The sequence below is a fragment of the Lepisma saccharinum genome, chromosome 3 (genome assembly GCF_977018435.1).
Source record: "Lepisma saccharinum chromosome 3, izLepSacc3.1, whole genome shotgun sequence".
NCBI classification, from domain to species: Eukaryota; Metazoa; Arthropoda; class Insecta; order Zygentoma; family Lepismatidae; genus Lepisma; species Lepisma saccharinum.
Window position 1 is genome coordinate 6,160,123 of NC_139231.1, and position 19,310 is coordinate 6,179,432.

At 39.2% G+C, this 19,310-nt stretch overlaps 1 protein-coding gene across 1 annotated transcript in view; it reads left to right on the forward strand.

The window, feature by feature from the left end:
• The window catches only part of LOC145984881 (neuroligin-4, X-linked-like), a 215,437-nt gene extending 201,456 nt beyond the window's left edge, over window positions 1-13,981 (forward strand). Inside the window, exons 7-8 of the mRNA XM_083118254.1 lie at window positions 5,724-5,870; window positions 13,317-13,981. Of these exons, the coding sequence (XP_082974380.1) occupies window positions 5,724-5,870; window positions 13,317-13,981 (812 nt within the window). The remainder of the gene's footprint in view (window positions 1-5,723; window positions 5,871-13,316) is intronic.
• Window positions 13,982-19,310: the final 5,329 nt, after the last annotated feature.

Sequence of the window (19,310 nt, forward strand, 5' to 3'; positions counted from 1 at the left end):
TCCATGAAGTACCATCTTCGCAGAGTCGCCAAGAATGCTGTACTGACATACGAAGAGCTGTCAACTCTTTTTGCCAAATCAAAGCTTGCTTAAACTCTCGACCTCTTACATTCTTACCTGACTCTCATGAACAATTTACGAGTTACCCCACTCCAGGCCACTTTCTTATTGGTGGTCCACTAACTTCCTTTCCTCAACCAGATTTAACTGATCTCAAGGAAAATAGACTTTCCAGGTGGCAAGGAGTTCAACAGTTTCAACAAAGGATTTGGAGAAACAGTCCCGAGATTATCTTCATGGTATGCAACAGCGTCAGAAGTGGACAACCACGCAGCCCAACCTGCAACCAGGACTACTTGTGCTTCTGAAAGAAGACAACCTACACCCATTATCCTGGAAAATGGGCATTATAAAAGAAGTATTTCCAGGGAAAGACAATTTACTTCGTGTAGCCGTGGTTCGCAGCAAGGATGGAGTGTACCGAAGCTCTCTCAGTAAGATTGTGTCTCTTCCAGATGGGAAGATCAATTGAACTTTCATGATTAAGTTTGGATGCTGCGCATTCCAACCGGGGAGGTGGAGAATGTTGTTGAAGATTGTATATGGTATTGCTTTCCGCTCCTCATTTTTTGTCATTTTACTCCCGCTGGGAGCTTCTTGCAAGAACGCGGAATTCTGGGAGTGTGATATTCTAACACAGCCGCATGGTGCATGTCGGCTCGGCGCAGAGGGAAGGATATTTTTCAGCTAGCCTATCGGATGTGGGCTTTGGTGTATTTTATCAGTGTGCAAACGCATTTAATTACTGTATAATGCCAAGTGAATTAAAGGACTTTTATCATATACAAATTTCTTGCTGTATCCGTTGTTCCAGCTTTATGGTAACGTATTCAATAAGGCGTTATCTCCAGAGGTGCTAGTTTTCTTTCATTGTGTTACCTGGAAGGAATCTACAATCATCCTGATATACTCGCTTCCATGCAAGGCGTTATGAGTGTTGACTAAATTAACGGCGGTGGTAATTTGCTATTAAAATACACTTATCGCAACACACTTAACGTTTTGCAAGGAAGCGAGTGTTTCGGGATCTAGGTGTCCCATTTTTATTGCAGGTGACTGTACATCAAATTCCTGCTGAATCAGTGTCTCGCACTACTCATCCATGGATGTAATCAAAGTCAACGTAGGTTCAATTACAACGGATGTGCGCTGATTCATTGATCTATAATGTCCCCATTACGGTAGACCAGGGCATTACGGATCACAGGGCATTACGGATCGATCTAAGGTTATCGGGACAAAACTCGAACGCGCAAAGCAGCATATGACACTCTCATCTTTCCTCTGACCCACGAACTGCCTTTGTTCGCTGTGGCAGTTGGCGCCCGTCAGCGAGAAGCGATTTTTGCTAAGCATGTTGTTGAGGATTGTGCGAGAAAGTAGGAATTGTGAAAGTTCTGCGAAATTTGATAACGCTTCATTTGAGAATGTAGTGGTGCGAGTGTTTCATTATTTCACATGTCAAATGGTAGGATGTGTCATTGTGTTGTGTTTAGAGCTGAGCGGATACCGATACCGATGTATCGGTTGGAATTCATCTACCGATACCAGTCGATATTTTCCCGACATTTTGGTCTTTCATGAGGTCCTCAAAAATGACGTTCGGCGCTTTCGCTGAGTCTAATGATCTTGAGATCCATGCAAAATTCAAGCTTTCTTTTTTGTTTTGCACAAATTATGAAAGAAAAACTTCATTTTGTGATTACATAACATCTATTTTAGTATTCTGACGTAATTCTTGAATATTCTAAAGCAAATTTATTGTTAAATTCATGCATGTAATTAGAGAAGGTTATTTACACAACAATATTGATCAATATTTTGAACAATTTTTAATTATTGCGACTTTCAAGTATCAGTATCGGTGAGAATCGGTAAGAGTATCGGCATCAGTATCGGTATCGGCTCAGCTCTAGTTGTGATAGTATTTGATATGGCTAACTGAACTTGTTCCTACGTTATTTTGCATATTTCAAAATTAAGCGACTCGGGGCATTACGGATCACCCAAAACGGGGCAAAACGGATCGCCCTCTTTTAGAGCATTTAACGTAGTGTTACTTAACAGTATCTCTCAACATTGTATATTTATGTGAAGATAATAACATTGACTTGTTATCGCTTCTTCCTCACTCCACCCACCTCTTTATGTCGTTGTTTCCAAACTACTGAAATCATATTATCACCAGAATGCAACGCAGTGGCAACGCAAACATCATACTCGCACTATTACTAAGTTTGTGTTTGGACAGATATTCAACTGAGCGTGGAGAGAGGCAACATTACACGCCACTTCACCACAACACATTGCAATAATATAGACAAAAAAAGCAACAATGGCATCTACTTCCAAAGGCAGGAAGAAAGCATGAAGTTTCAAAAGGCAAGACATAAGAAGAAATCTGATATCTAGTACAGACATTTGCTAACAATTCTTGTAGATTTTGTCACATTTCATACGATGACCCCAGAAATAGACAGACGGGAGGCTGGATTCAGTGTCAGTCGTGCAGTAAATGGTATCACGAGCATTGTGTAAATGCTGTTGTGAGTGACATATGTAAGGTTCCACCACTTTAAATCAGCGCTTGCTTTATTAACATATTTTGTAGTATTCTCATGATTGTATGATGTAATGACATTGCGCCTTCAGCGATCCGTTTTACCCATGCGGATCACCTGCAATATCTAACAAAATATATGTTTTAATAAATTGTATCATTAACGTCTGGCTCATACGATGCTGTGAACATGTAGTAGAAACTACAATGATTTCCTTGGTTTAGTTTTGTATCACTAACATTATTCGATAGGCAATAAAAACTGTTATAAAGCCAAATTCATCCGTAATACCCTGGTATACCATACTACTCAAGCGATGAACGCATTGTTACATTTAGAAATATTCTGCGAGAGTTGTAATTACTTTAGGCAATAAAAAAATCCCTTTGGTTGCTCGTAAATGTTCTAAATGTTAGAAGAAGATGAAGAAGAAAGTTAAGCTTTTGAAAAAGTGTTTTCTCCCTCTTTTCCTTGACTTTAAATTGCAATATAAAAGATATTCTCCCAGGGTGTAATTGATAATGAACACAGAAGTTTTTTTTAAAAAGTTATAAAAATAATTATTGTAATATTTAAAAGTAAAAGCAGTAATTGTCCTAAGTTTGCATCAAATGTACTGTGAACTTGAAAAATATCTAATCCATCATTTACTCTAATCATGAGTGCTTTATTCTATGTTCAAATCTGTGTACGGAGTCATAATCATGGCGATTTAATGACGTAAGAGGTCCCAGGTACAATATCCGGTGGAGGTACATAGTGGTTTGGATTCCACTTTAAACTGTAGGTCCAGTCGGCATTAGCCTTTCTGTGCATGAAGTAAAAGGGCAAAAGTGCATAAAACAAAAATTCAAACTTTAATGGCGTAAGATGACATCATAATGAAATTACACCATCGTAACTTGTAAGGAAGCTAAATCCTAACAATTGACCGCGGTCAGATGAATGTTAACACAACCCTACCATTGCTTTAGACATCAAAAGCATATATCGAATACTTTAAGGGTGAAGCAAAGATAACGTCTCAACAGAAAACTTCCAAATTTAATTTCAAAATATGTTCAAAGCAGCTTGTGAAAATTTTCACCGTCGTTGTTTACTAACTAGGTTGCAAAAGAGAAAAGCGAATTGAAAAGATCGTTACGTGTTGCAAAACTTTCACCAATTTATGTGTAATCAGCTTGGAAACTTGCAAAGCAAAATTACCCATAATATTTTATCCTTTTTAACGGATTATTTCCCTCGTTATCTTGGGAAGATAATGAATATTTACAAGCTTTGATCACAGTCACTCTTGGCTTATTTAGTTATGGAAATTTCTCTAGGAATTCTGAACGTATTTTATTACCTCAGCCCGGTCTCTTTATGTATAAATAGCTTTTATTCGCCTTTCCACACGATCTAGCAGTTGAAGAAATGGTTTAAACTTATGCTGCACTTTAATGGATAATAACTATAGGTATATGGGAGTTTTAGCTTGTTTTGGATGTAACAAATCCATAGGCACGACCTTATAATGAGGTCTTGCATCTTGGACACCATTTCATGAGAAATTTCAGCCTTGGCTAGCTTAAATGGCGAAGCAACCCTCGCTCCTAGTTTCGTTTCGCTTTACGACCAATAAATTTCAGGTTTTCTTGCTCCGAGGCGACAGTAACGCCGCAATTTATCTGCGAAGGAATTTGGAAGAATCCCGTGTCAACAGGAGTTATTATGCTCCTTCACCTACAGGAATGTATAATAAGGCTACTTTTTTTTAAGACAATGTTTTTATTCTGAGAGCTTGCGATTTGGCACTTAGAGTAAGATGATATATTGTAATTTCAGGTAGGATCATGCTGAAAACAAAGTTGTTATTCTTCCTTTGTATCTTATTGTTAGACTAGTTCCGCTTGGCGCCATCTATGTTTAATATTCTCAATGCTGCACTCCATAAAGAATAAAATGCTTTGCGTTCGTAATAAAAGATCAGGTTAGTAGCATCGTTTTGTAGAAATGAAATTCTGATCAGATCTCGGTAGTCAAGACTGCAGAGGCGGCGGACGTAATTCAAGTCATCCAGTTCGCTCCCAAGATGTTCCCTCACCGGAATATTCATGAGTTCTTGAGTTCTAATCCAACGCCTCCTCTCATTAATTTCATTATACAGGCATTAACTTTCATTTTTGTATTTAATTGAAAGAAAAATAAACCAAAAGAAGACAAACACCGGATAGGAGAAGTTGTGTAGTACGGAGACTTCAGTCATTGTAAGGGACTAGCTGAAAAAGATATTGAAATTCCAGCAACCTTTCATCCTATATTGCGTCTTGAATTTTATTACCATTACCTGACATCTCAGGGAAAATAATATAGTATTGTGATTTGAGGGGGTAATGATTCAATAGCATCAGATATAATTGTACAGTCGTGGAAGGAAATTCTTCCCCCATAAGCCTAGTGATATAAAGGCTCTTTGGGGGGAGTATTTTTTCCATCACTGGAATACTTTATTCTGGCGATGCTAATGTACAGAAAACCTCTCAGATGATTTAGTGGTAGCGCGGTTACCTTGAAATCCTGGGGCACCAAGTTAAATGCAGGTTTTTGGATGATCGGATCCTAATTTAAACAGTAGGTCCAATCCCGAATAGCTTATCTAAAGATACGTTCAATTGATTTAAAGTAAACATTTTCTTAGATGTATGAGGTGTAACAATCCAGAAAGCGCTGAGTATTATTCTACACAATTGTACAACAAATCCAGAATATTGAGAGTGGACAAATGATAATTTAAGTGTTGAACAGCAATGTTTCCGTAAGAGGTTCATAGATGGTAGGAGTATCGACAAATGATTATTATTTGTAAAGCAACACATTGAGCCTTCAACGTACAAACTTATTACTTCACAATATTGAACAAAATGATTCACATATTTATTCGTTACTGTGTAACTTTCCACAAGCAAATCTTCGCCTTACGATAGGCTGCATGCTAGCAGACTCAAATGTTTATATTGTCATTACGAACATAGTTCTGGTCAATGCATTATTAATGATGTTATTTCTTCTTTATTGACGTTTCGTAATTTATTGAGTATTGATTGTAATTCCTGTTTTCAGCGTTGAAGCCGAAGATGAAAAACCATTACAGAGGACACAAGATGGCGGTGTGGCTCAACCTTATACCCCAGTTGCATCAGCCTGGAGATGATGACGTCAGCATGAGACACCATCATTTCCACGAGCGCGGTGAACACTACTACGCAGGTAATATTGTTGTCAGGAGAAGCTAGTGGCGTTTGGGTAATTTATTTCAGTGACTTCTTTGTGCTTTGTAATTTTGTAATGTTTCTCTCTGTTCACCTTTGCATCGTGCCCCTCTAAGGAAGAGATTGGCGTTCTTCTTGTCACTTAACATTAATATAAACTTTTCGTAATAATTATGTTCTAACTGATCTCTGAAAATATTCTCCCCCTGATCAAGGGGATTTATAAAATGTTGGATCCTTAGGCTATTCTTTCTTTTGGGCATCATCATCATCATCATTATTATTATTATTATTATTATTATTATTATTATTATTATTAACACTTTTGTTATCAAGGTACTTCACTTCCAGTAATTGAATGCTATGCATTAATAACACTTGTAAACTTTAAAATATATACACATCTGATTAATAATTATTAATTAAACTTCGATAAAAATATATGCTTAGATTAAACAACAGAACACTCATCTCAAATTGCTTCCTTCTGGCATTCATGACAGGAAACTGATGAATGAGGGACTGAAAGTGAATTTCTTGCAGGTCTAACTAGAAAGTCTGCTATCCCACCCTGAATTTCTGAGAGCAGTTTTCATTCTTTTTAGAACACTGAAAGATTACTCTCCACTGGTATTTGATAGGCTTACGATGTAAGAAGTCATTTAAAACGCTAGAAACTCCTTTCTTCTATCTTCCTTCATGAAATAAATTAAAGAACTTGGCATGTTGTTTTATTTTGCTATTGTCACAATATTAAGGAATTTTAATAATCAGTGCATCCTACTTTAAACTGTAGGTCCAGTCCCAATTAGCCTTACTGTGCACAAAGTGGACTTAAAACACCAACTCAATCTAAATCAATCAAATTTTAATAGTCAGTGGTCTTTGTCAATTCCACCCCTTCAGCGTCTCATTTTAGTGCACCCCCTGAAATAGGATAACCTAGTGGCAAATCCCCCACTGTACCTGATTTGCTTTCTATCATCGATTTTAATCTTGGTATTTTCTTCTCTCTCTCTCTCTCTCTCTCTCTCTCTCTCTCTCTCTCTCTCTCTCTAGGAGCGTCATCACTGGGTGAGTTAGGGTGGCTCTACCCACTTTGAAGTATTCTAAACCTTGTTCCTAATAGCCTACATGAGAAATTTTCAGAATTATTTACAGTAGAGAAAAATACAAAAGAATAAGAGAGGGATTCATAGAAAGGGACAGAGAAATATGGGACGGAGGGAAGAAGGAAAGTAAGAGGGACAGAGATGAAGAGAAATATATGAGGGATATATAATATAGAGGCAGGGAAAGAGAGAAGGAAAGAGATAATCGAAAGAGAGACAGAAAGGTAGGGAAAAGAATGAACGAGAAATAGATAGTTGGAGATAAATAAAAGAGATAAACATAGGAAAAATAAAGGTGTAGGTAAACAGAGAAGACAGAAAGAGAGGGAGAGAGAGACACTTATCAGCTGTGAATACCGAAGGCAGAGTTAGCCGACCTTCATGGTGGAGTGGCTAGCACAACACGCTACGAAGCCATGGTCCCGAGTTCCAGTCCGGGCTTGGACATGGCTGTTCTTTGTGTCCCTTCATGAATTTCATCATATCATCACTCATCCGTATCTTTCTGGATATCCAAAAGTGGCAGGAAAGCGGGATAAAATAAACTAAATCAATAAAAATAGACGATGGCAGAGTTCAGTCTTCAGTCCGTAGGAATAAAAGTCTCTAGCATGCTGTTGCCTCTGTCTCTCATGGGCTATTACGTTCACAGGAGTGGAGAAAGGAGGAGAGACGGTTAGAAGATATTCCTGCGTGAGATGAATCGCACGTGAAGGAATTATATATAAAATATTTAGACCAGGAACATCATGTTTATAATGATCCAAAAAGAGCTCAGTAACAAAAATGGTGAAGAGAACAAGAACTATTTAACAAATCGAGATGATGACGAGAAAAAAGCAAGAGCAAGTTGAGAATGAGTGAGATTGTGAAGAGAATGAGCAGGAGTTAATTCAGAGAGAGCGAGATGTTGAAGACAAGAATGAAGAGTTAATTCAGATGGTGAAGAGAAAAATGAAGAGTTAATCCAGAGAGAGCGTGATGTTGAATGTGAGATGTTAAGAGTTAATTCAGAGAGAGGGGATGGTGAGGAGAAAGGGCCAGAGTTAATTCAGGGAGAGATAGTAAAGAGAGACAGCAATAATTAAACATACGACAAGGGTTGATAGAAAAATATACATCTCTCACTCTCTGGTTCTCACTATGTCCGCAGATACAAAAGAAGTTAGAGATAAATACGGACAGAGAGCTGAAAAAATACAGAATTATGCGAAGAGAGATAGAGAGAGCACAAGACATAATGTAAGGAAACTACAGATAAAGATATGAGGTGCAATAATTGGACAGAAGCTGATAAAGAAGAAGACGCCTATGAATGGAAAACAAAAATTGAGGCGGAAGACTTTAGGGAGAGAAGTTGATAGGGTACTACTCACAAAGAGAGGGAGATGGGCAGAGAGTAAAAGAAGGAAATAGAGTGATGGAAAAACACAGAGAGGGAGACACACAGAACAAAATGAAACAAACATCTGAAATGCCCTTCACGCACCGTTCCATCCAGTGAGTGAGGGATGGATGCTGTCTGAGGCGACACACAATGTCATTCGTCCGTTTCGCTAATCTGGCTGTCAGTTTATACATAGCTTTCGCCCCCTTTTCCTCTCGCTGCCCTTTATCTTGAACACGCTCCGCTTTCGCATCAATCTTCTGCCTGTTGACATTTCTCCGCCAGTCGCAACCCGTTCGGCTGTCAATTTGTCATTTACCCGACACGTTCCGAGTTGATAAAATGTTGCGTATGGAAAACACAGGAGCAAAGATGCCGATACACTTCTCTCAGAAAAATCCGTGGCGGAGTGGTTAGTACAGTGTACGACGTCAGTGGTATCAGGTTCGAATCCCGGCCTCACCATGGGTGTTCTTCGTGAGTGTTCCTTCATCACTCATCCTCATACTCGCAATTAGTCACAAAGTGACAGAAAAGCGGAGTAAACAAAATCAATCCATCAATTCTTGCAAAATTCCCGACTGAGGCACATAGTGTTTCCGAATCCACTTTAAACTGTAAGCCAAGTCCCGATTACCCTTTCTATGTATAAAGTGGACTTAAAAAACAAAATTCAAATTCCAATTCTTCCAGAATAACGCCATTGCCTTGAAGCGGGTTTGAATTCCAGTGAAGCACATTTCATAGTGGATCGAATTGCATTTTAAACTATAGGTCCTCTTACCATTAGCCTATACGACGGTTAAATGAACATTTTCAAACAGACATAGAGGACTTTCCCCGCATCTTGAGATGGGGGTGCAAATGATCTCCAGTGCAGATGCACCTATATGAATTCAAACAACTAAACCAAATCCTGTTCAAACTACAGGGTGGCGCACGAACAGTTGACACATTTAAAATCTAATTTTTTTTAAAAAAATAAACTGTGGTCGGAGCTGAACATACACAAGCGCATTCGGTAGTCCTTGGAAATACCGCTAGGCGGCCTAGCGCTGGGCGCGCTGGACATGGTCTAGTAAACACATCCATTTCCCGCCAGTCAGTGCAGCGCTCCAAAACAGTCCTGTTGTATGCAGGAACGAAGAACGTTACAAGTACGCAATGGAAATTTCGAGCTCATTTCAAAACACGATGGGCTCCAGAAAGAAACACTATTCTTCGTTTGTACCGTACGTACGAGAAAGAGGCCACCGTGAAAGAAGAAAAACGACCTCGCGTTGCTCCAGTTCGGACCCCTGAAAACATTGAGGCTGTTCGATTTGCCATGACACGTAACCCTCACACCTCACCTCACCCCACCTACCGCTCACACCGCTAACGTTGTGTTGGACTTTTTGAACACAGTTTTTGGTGATAGAGTGATTTCCAATCCATATCCTGATCGACACAATGGAGATTTCCTCTGGCCGCCTTCAAGCCCAGATTTAAATCCCTGTGACTTTTGTGTAGGTTTTTTTTTAAAGGAAAAACTCTTCCCGTTAAAGCCAGCAAACATTATGGAAATGCGAGGTCGGATAGTTCAGTTGTGTGGTGATATTCACGAAGACATGTGCCGTAGAGAGGTAAGAAATATGTGCACCCGCCTCGAATAGTTGTTCGGCAAAACGGGGGCCATACTGAACACGTGATACAGTGAGAAAACTTTCCACGGACAGACTATTCTGTATGCCATAATATGCACATGTGATATTTATTAATACATTTGCAATCTAAATTTCAAATCTGTCAACTATTCGTGCGCCACCCTGTAAGAGGTGACGTAACTAAAGGAATAAATTGTATTTCAAGAGTCCAGGGGAATAACCAGGACTATTCACATTTTCCTGTTTTGAACGAATTTCAACTTTCAAGACTTACTATTTTGCCCCTGTTTACCATCATTAAACTTCCACATTTTTTTCAAGACTTACCAAGCTTTTCGTCTGCACAGTTGCACCATACAAAACTACACTGACGGAGCTAACAAATATGAAATAAATAAAATTGGACTTAACAGGTTTTCCCCCTGTTTTTGTCATTTGTATCTGTCAAAGGGTAATTTTCTTAATTTATGTAGATTGTATGCCTCTTTTTTGGATAATCACCACGATGAAGATGGTCAACAAGATTTTGCTTATCATTGTTTTGTGATGAATTATTATAGATTTCGACCCACTAAACACGAATCCGGCAACGATTTTGTCGAAATATCAACATTTTGAAAGATATTAGCATGTTTCGTTCTCTCGCACTGCTGGCTTAGCCGCAGCAATATAGGTGTATTTACTCTTAGAGTCACTAGATGGAAGCACAGCTACTGTTGATTTTAACTCGCGTAAAGGTTCGAAACTCTCCCTTCATACCTCGTCTGTGTGGTTTATCTAATTTTTATGTGTTTTTATAGGTGCGTAGTAAATTTTAAGAGTACAAGCGCTCACCTGAATTCCTATTTTGGCCTTGTGGTTGTGTGTTTCAAGGTTGTTTCTTAGCCACCATGTCTACTACTTTAGTCTGAGTGTGTGTTAATCTGCGTTAAGTTAATTTGTTTTGTTATGGAGCAGCATGTCAGCGGGTCGGAAGTGCAAATTACATGCAGACTCGTTCTGTTATGTATGTGGATACTATATTTTGTGAAGCCTATAAAGCGTACTTTGGAGTGGCTGTTGGTGATCTGGACAAACCATGAGCTCCACATGTTACGTGTGGTAACTGCAGTTCGACGATGGAACATCAGTTGCGTGGTAGGAGGAAAGGTATGCCATTTGCGATTCTGCGAGTGTGGAGGGAACTTACAAATCATCACGATGATTATTACTTTTGCATCATCGCCCTGCTACATTTCAAGAGAGGGAAGAACAGGCGTCAGCTACAGTACCTTGACATACCATCCTCCCGAGCACCTGTTCCTGACAGTGAAGTTCTTCCTATACCATCGCCTCCAATCCAAGACACGTTTGCGGAAGAAGGTAGTGATTTTGACAGTTCTGTTGACAATGTTACTGATGATGAGGATAGCAAGAAACCTCATTTACTGAACCAGAAAGAGCTAGATGGTCTTATTCGAGACCTGAATTTGCCAAAAAATAAGTCTGAACTTTTAGCTTCACCGCTGAAGAAATGGAACTTTCTTCTTCTTTCCTGTAGAATAACAAAATTCAGAAAGAGACACCAGATGCTTTCGTGTTGTTTTTTCTTTTGCTGTGGAAGTGTCGCTGTCCTACTGTTCTGATATAAGTGGTCTCTTTAGTGCAATTGGATTTCAGTAAGAACCAATTCCAGTCGCGTACTCCATCCACTTGAAGGAAAGTTACTCAAGTGTGAAGTTGATGTTGGAGAAAATCCAATATGATTAACACCAGTGGAACATTGCCTATGTGGTGATTTCAAAATTATTGGTTTTCTTCTTGGGTTACAAAGTGGGTATACAAAGTATTCTTGTTTTCTCTGTCTCTAGGACAGTACGAGCAAACTGTGTGGCCTGAAAGAACAGAGCAAATTCCAGGAAAACACTATGTGATAAGCGCAGCTTAAGTGCCCAGAGAGAAGATTCTCCTACCAACGCTGCACATTAAAAGGAGGTTGGCAAAACAATTTGTGACAACATTGGAAAGTAAGTCAGCTGCTCTACAGTAAAAAAATCCTATTCTGTCAGAGGCAAAAATTGTGGGTGGCATTTTTACAGGGGCACAGATTTGTTTCATGCTCAATACTAACGAACTTGAACAAAATATGACCGAGCTGGAAAGAAATGCTTGGAGGCCTTCCACAACTTCGTGAAGGGATTTCTTGTCGACAACAGAAGGGAAGCCCTTGACGATCAAGTTAAGACACTAATTGAGATATAGAGCACTGGGCTGTAGAATGTCTGTAAAATTACACATGCTTATTTCGCATCTTGATTTCTATTGGCAGAATTTGGGAGGGATAAGCGAAGAACACGGCGAACACTTTCAAAAGGAATTCAATTCATGGAAGGCAGATACCAGGGAAGATGGGACTGTGCCATGATGGGTGATTACATTTGGGGATTAGTTCGTGACGAAGGGGAAGGGAGTGTTTCCCACAAAATTCAACGAACAACAAATATTCACTTTTGAGCATGTTGTCACATAAGATGAACTAAATTAAGGGACTGATGTGTAATATTAATATATTCTGCTCATTTCATTGTATTGCTTTAGCTATTTTTCATTGCTATACTGACATTATATATGTAATTTACTGGGTACTGACTCTACTGTGTTTGTAATTTTATGTTTTTCTACATAATACATATGACATATAGGCTATACGTTGCACTTTCAATAAGAAATAATAAACGACCCATATAATCCGAAAAACTGACATTACAGCAAAATCAATGTCATATTCGTGTTCAGCGGGTCCCAATTATAAAAATAAGACTGAAAAATATACATAAGCAGAAAGTTCATGAAAATTTGTAGATCAGTGTAATGAATAGAAGAAATAAATTACAAAATAGTCGAAATATATTTATTATGTAATAATTAAAATGAAATAGATTTTGTTTAGTTTTTAGTTTTATTAGTATTTGTGTTGCATTCTTGTTTTACTTTTGTTATATTGCTATTGGTGTAGATCTGTTAATGAAGGATAGAGTGTGTGTTTTCAATATTATACCTAGTAAAGTATATTTGAAGTAAAAATTAATTGCTCGTCTTTCATTATTATAAGAAAAACTCTCACCCCGGAAAGTTTTGGTGGGGGGATTTTTTAGGCCAAAATTGTTCCCCCCAAGAATTTTGCATCCTGTTCATCCTTATCGTTTTCGTGAATGATCTAAAAATGGAAAAAAAGCCATGCTGAATAACACAAATTTTGCAAAATTAAATCGAATTCGAAACAATTGCATGTGTATTGATTGATATTTACTTTTATCCAGGGGTTGTGCGTCCCGAACCGTACACCAGGCTACCACCTCCACTCTACCCTGCTACGTCGGCGACCAACGTTCCCACATCCGGAGCATCGGGATCGAGGGACGCCATGTCGCCGTCGACGGAATGCATCCCGAGCTCGAGCGCGGACCTCGACGACGACGCCGAGGATTCAGACGAGGCCGGACTCCTCCAGCGACTGGCGACGAGGCACTACTACAGCTACACAACGGCCCTCGGCGTCACGGTGGGCGTCGGGTGCTTGCTCCTTGTTCTAAACATGCTCATCTTCGCCGGAATCTATTACCAGAGGGACCGAAGACGGTACGTGAGGAAGGAACGACCGGACGTTGGCCGAAAGGGGAGCGGCAGCGTCGGTAGCCTCGCCGAGGGCATCCCGTTGACCCACTGCCCGATGCCGTCCGAAGTGAAAGTGCAACCCAAGGCTCCGGGTAGGAGAGGTGGCGGGTGTAGTGGCGGAGCGAGCAGCGTTCACGAACCGCCCCCGTCGTACACATCGGTCAGCAAGAGTCCATCCATACCGGAACCGCCTCCTCCGCCGAGGCAGACCGCTTCCGGTTATCATGGTAACACGACACCAACCAGGAGGTCTGCGAACTCGTCCGGGACCGTTAAGAAACGAGTGCAGATCCAGGAGATATCAGTGTAGAAACGTTGTCCTACGTTGGAAACTGGTGAAAATTATCGCACGCACGCACATCTAGACCTACTTGAATTCGATCAAATCTACAGATCTCTGAACATGCTAACTGGAATTTTTCAATACCTCATCCAGAGTTCCAAATAATACGAGGGACAGTCGGAAAAAAAGTTTCCCTAGTCTGACATCTGCAAATAGTTTTATTATTTAGAATGGACATGACGTGAGCAGAAAGAGGTATCATTACACTATTTGTCCATATAGTCCCCAGCGACAATCAGGCACTTGTCGTACCGCTTCACAAGTTTCAAGAAACCCTGTTCGTAAAACTCCGTGCCCTGTTTACGGATGAAGAGACTTCGGTTCAATGTTGAGAAAAATCAAAATTTTCATTTGTCCATCACATAACGTACCGGAAGTCCCACCCATTCGTAACGAAAAACAGCTTGTACTTCATCCTTTGTCCACGATTGCAACACACCTCTGTTCTCCATACCGGCTGGGCACACACTTCTCTCTTTACTCTTCCTGTCTTCAACACAGCAGTACCACAGATAAACCGGTGAACTGACCTGCTGAGAATCCCCATTCGCAAGAAGTTTTGTAACAATCCGCTAAGAGGCGCTGAGAGCACCACTCGCACTTTTGCTGCCACTTCATCTACCAAGCAGAATAAGAGAGTGCGCTGCTGAATTTCACCGCCTTATCGGTGGCAGTACTCTGGCGCCCTCTGCAAGGAAAAGGTCATGCGCCAGATACCAAAAGAAGGATGATGCCTGTATAACCACATCATATTATCAACCCAAAATCTCCATGCTTTCCGAAAATATACATGCGGGAAACTTTTTTCTGACTATACCTCTTATTTATGTGGCATATAAATTGAAATTTAACCTAATCAGGTTCCAGTCAAATAATAGAAGGTTCTGGAAATCTACTTATAATGCAACAAAACGCCCCACTGACCTAAAACTGCTGTCGCGAGTATCCAGCCACATTAAGACTAGCTGAACCTTTGGCCAACGACAGCCAAACCGTTTCGAGATTTCTTCTCCTTTCAAAAAACCGATATGACATTCGAAAATCTGGAAAACTACATCTGCTTAGAATTCCTTCTAGAGCATATCCTTCTAGATATTCGTAATAGTTTAATAGGCGTTTACGTATTCACGAAACTATCGCGATTATCTAGCTAAACACTGGAACATTCATGTGAACGGTCTAGAAGGAATTCTAAGTAGATGTAATTTTTCCGGAAATTTCGGAAAATGTTTCGCTTTGGTTAGCCAAAGTGCAATCGAGCCTTAGCGTTACAGAAAACAACTTACATGCTGGACACTCTCTTGTCAAAAGAGTTCTGGTAGATACCAGCAAAAGTTAATGGTACTGGGGTATAAATATAGTGCACTTGGTTCGGAATGTGTGTTTGCCCGCCAAAACCCATATTTGGAGGCAGTTTGTAGCCAATGGAACCACGTTTCATTTGAAACTCGACATTTTCTGAGTTAGTTTTCACAAGATACGTGGATTGCTATTGCCTTTTTGTTCAAGATTTATTTATATCATTAACGTGAGGTAATTTAGCACAACAACTTACATTATGCAACTAATCTGTACTCAGCGTGGGGAAATTCAAAGCTTGAGCAAAATTTACAACAGGCAATAGAATATGTCAGAATAATTTCAATTAAATTTACTGAGAGAGCATATAATTTTCGTGAATTGAGGAGAAATTATTGCTCTCAGAAACATAGTGAGCAATTTGTTGCCTTCTACATTTGTACGAGATAAAATCAATTGAAAATAGCATTATAAGGAGTGACTCTGTTTCGAAGACTCACTTCAAGCCTTGAAGGTAAAGAGAAACGTTTAGAATCTGTAGTCTGAGCGATTTCAGGAACGTCTAGAGAGTTATAAAAGATGGTGTTAGATGACTTCAATCCATATTCATAGATTTATTTCTCTTAAAGGGTGTTACAGTAGATGAACGTCACTTTAATTTCGTTTTCTGGTAAATTTGTACATTCAGATGCACTAGATAATGTTTCCAGTGTAACTCTGAACTGGCAACAAAAATGTCGAATTATGTACATTTGATATCCAACGTTTAGTATGACATTGACTTTATGTAACTCACTAAGTGTTTGCAATGCCTTCACATTTTTGGTTCAAAATTTTCCATTTTGCACATGAACAGAATATAGACTCGCTGACTCCAAAGCAAATTGAGTTTCGTAATATTTTCAGATTCAAGCAAAAAAAGTTTATGTTTGTCAACAATATTCTTTTGAAGTGTTAAAATTTGTGTTTATATTCACAAATAAATAGTCATCTAGCGCCCATCCTGAAAGCAGTGAGCGGTAACCTAAACACAAAGAGCAAATGGGAATTGTGAACTGGATTCAGAACTGTGTGTTTGTTTCGGAACAGCGACGCGAAACTCATTTGTGAATTTCTCCAACTGACAGGCACAAGTGAATAAACTTTGTTACATAAATAAATATATATATATAGAGAAACATAGATTTAACATATTAAACGTTATACAAGTTTTTAATAAAGCATATTGGCTAGTAAAAGTATATAATTACTGTTGTGTTAAGAATTATGATTGCAGTTATGCGCACAAAAGTTATCCATCCCTACATTTATTAATTTTGTTTTACTTATGTTAGTATGATGGTCAAGAACTGAAAGCTGAATGGCAGCCCTTCGTTGGTAAACGTACGACGAGCGTGGCGATCGCATATCAATTTCATTGTTGTCTGTCATTTTTCGAATATAATTTTGCATTGCTTCTATTAACAAGAGTTTATAAATATTTAATGCCCAATAGAATCACATATAAGTTACAATTTATATTATTCATTATGTAATAACAAAATGATATACTGGCATTGCACTACAAATTTTCTATTATCAGAGACAATTTATCAAGAAAACATAAGCATTTTAAAATTTTATTTGGAATTTTCAGTAGGCACAGAAAATGTTAGGCGGTTGGTATATACGTGAGAGTGATGCTCAGAATAACACGGACTGTCATCACAATGACGTGTCTGCGAAGGCCGTGAGCAATGTCACAGTCAACAACTGGTATCATCTGACCATGAACATTACAAATGACAGCTTCACAAGACCAGAAAGTGATATTTTTGGGCCTCTAGGGTGAGTTCTGCGCTCACACGTATACTAGTGAAGGGCTAGCAGAGAGTAAGTACAATTCTTTTCAATATACTCACATAGGTTGTGACACAAAAGTGAAATAAAATAACAACGGACAATTGCCTCCGAACACTTTTGTGGGCGACTGTATGCAAAGGTTTGTTGAATTGAACAAGCTACTGATCAGAATTCTCACCGCAGAAGAAACATTTCTTGTACAGTGAGCGTCAGAAATGATTGTACTCTGCAAATAGAAATGAAACTTAATACATTAGGAATACAATGGTTACATACTACGAGAGTGTAAAGCATGCAATTCAGGGAATCTCTGGAGCCAGCGAACGACAACAAGTCTCTGCGCAAGTAATGACACGAGGGGGCTCCACCAATGAACTCGTGAGATGGAAGAAAGTGCACGGATAGGAATCGCAGCTGCAGCTACGAGCATTACTTTGGTCCGTTAACTCGCTTTCTCCCCTTCTCTACCGTTATTCGCCGCATTGCTAAACAGATTCTCGAAACAGAGTGTAATCATAGAAGGTTACACCAGCGATATATCTTTCTCCTGCACGTATTTCGTCAACATCTTAAAAGGTGCAACTAATACGTGTATTACCACCTATTCTTGACCCGTTAAGTTAAGACCCGTCTTTACATTACACTCAGCAGCAATGTTTTTGATGTCACTCTTCCAATTGTAATAACATTATTTTCCAAAATAGCTATTGCCATTGCTGACATATATGATTACAGAAATTTTGTCAACAGTTTGAATATGTTCGTTGGGCCACCCCAATGGAGTAATGGTCAAGTCAATCAAAGAGTCCCGGGTTCGATCCTCAGTAGAGACATGCAGGCCTAGTAGTTGGGATCGCATTTTAAACTGTCGGCCCAGGCTCGAAACAAACTTTGTCGACGATGGCGGAGTGGTTAGCAGACCGCGCTACTACATCATGGGTCCCGGGTTCGAATCCAAGCCTGGGCACGAATGTTCTTGAGGATAGCCCCTTCATTAAAATCAACATATCATGACTCATCCTCATCTTCACGATTAGTCAAAAGTGTCACAAACCCGAAATAAAACAAAACAATCAATCAATCGAAGATATCCGAATACGTTGGCTAGGGTATTTTTGACTTTCAGAATCAGATAATAACTGTCTGGGAATGTGTGGTTAAACATGTTGTCAAGGTCGGTAGTTGTTGACAACTTCTTGGGAAGGGTGCATACTAATACTCAACAAGACTACTTTCGAAACAATACTTATTTCTTCTTTGGATTAGTAATTTTTTATAATCCAGCAATTTAATTAATCAAATCTCGCACTTATTTCCACGTAAAAGTTAGAAGGATTGGGACTTTTCATAATTGTGGTAGTTTTACCTCTTCATGAAACTAGAAACCGACATAAATGTGTTTTCTATGACGAACGAGTCACGCGTACTTAACCCTTAAACAGAAACATAGGTCTTCACTTCATTATTAGAAACATCCGGTCTGAGAGACCTTATTTTTGAATATTTGTTATTTCATTGTTTTAAAGTCCTTTTAGACAATAAAGGGACAAAATTATGATTAATAGCTCAAATTTATTGAAAACTAAAATTACATGGAAACAAAACTAAGAAAATGTATTATGTAATAAGTTTTACTCATTTGATCATACATTAGCATTGAATACGTAATGCGAGAAACCAGGTCTGTTAGACCTGCACGTTGTCAAATAACAATAAGTGTCTCGTAACAATCAGTCACAAACTGAGCAGTAACATACGCAGAGGGTAGGCAAGCGGTTGATAATAAGTTACTGTGGAGGAGGGAGACGCAGCTCGATCAGTATTGCCACACTGTAGAACTACAAAACACTAAAGGTCTCATAGACCGATGTTTCTGTTTAAGGGATTCGACTCGTCATTTCCAGTAGCTTTCCTTCCCACTTAACTGAAATTGTATGCAGTTGGGTACGTCTCGGTACTGGACGTATAGAACCTTGTAACTTTCAAAACTTATTCATCCTTGTTCAAATTACGTTTTCATTGTTGTTGTTGGGGAAACTTGACCGAAAATGCTTACGTAAGAGTACATACTGTATGGAAAGTTGGAAACACTGTACATCGCGTACACTGTACGTTGGTATCGAATGGTAAGCCAGGAAGTGCAGTTACAGCGTGA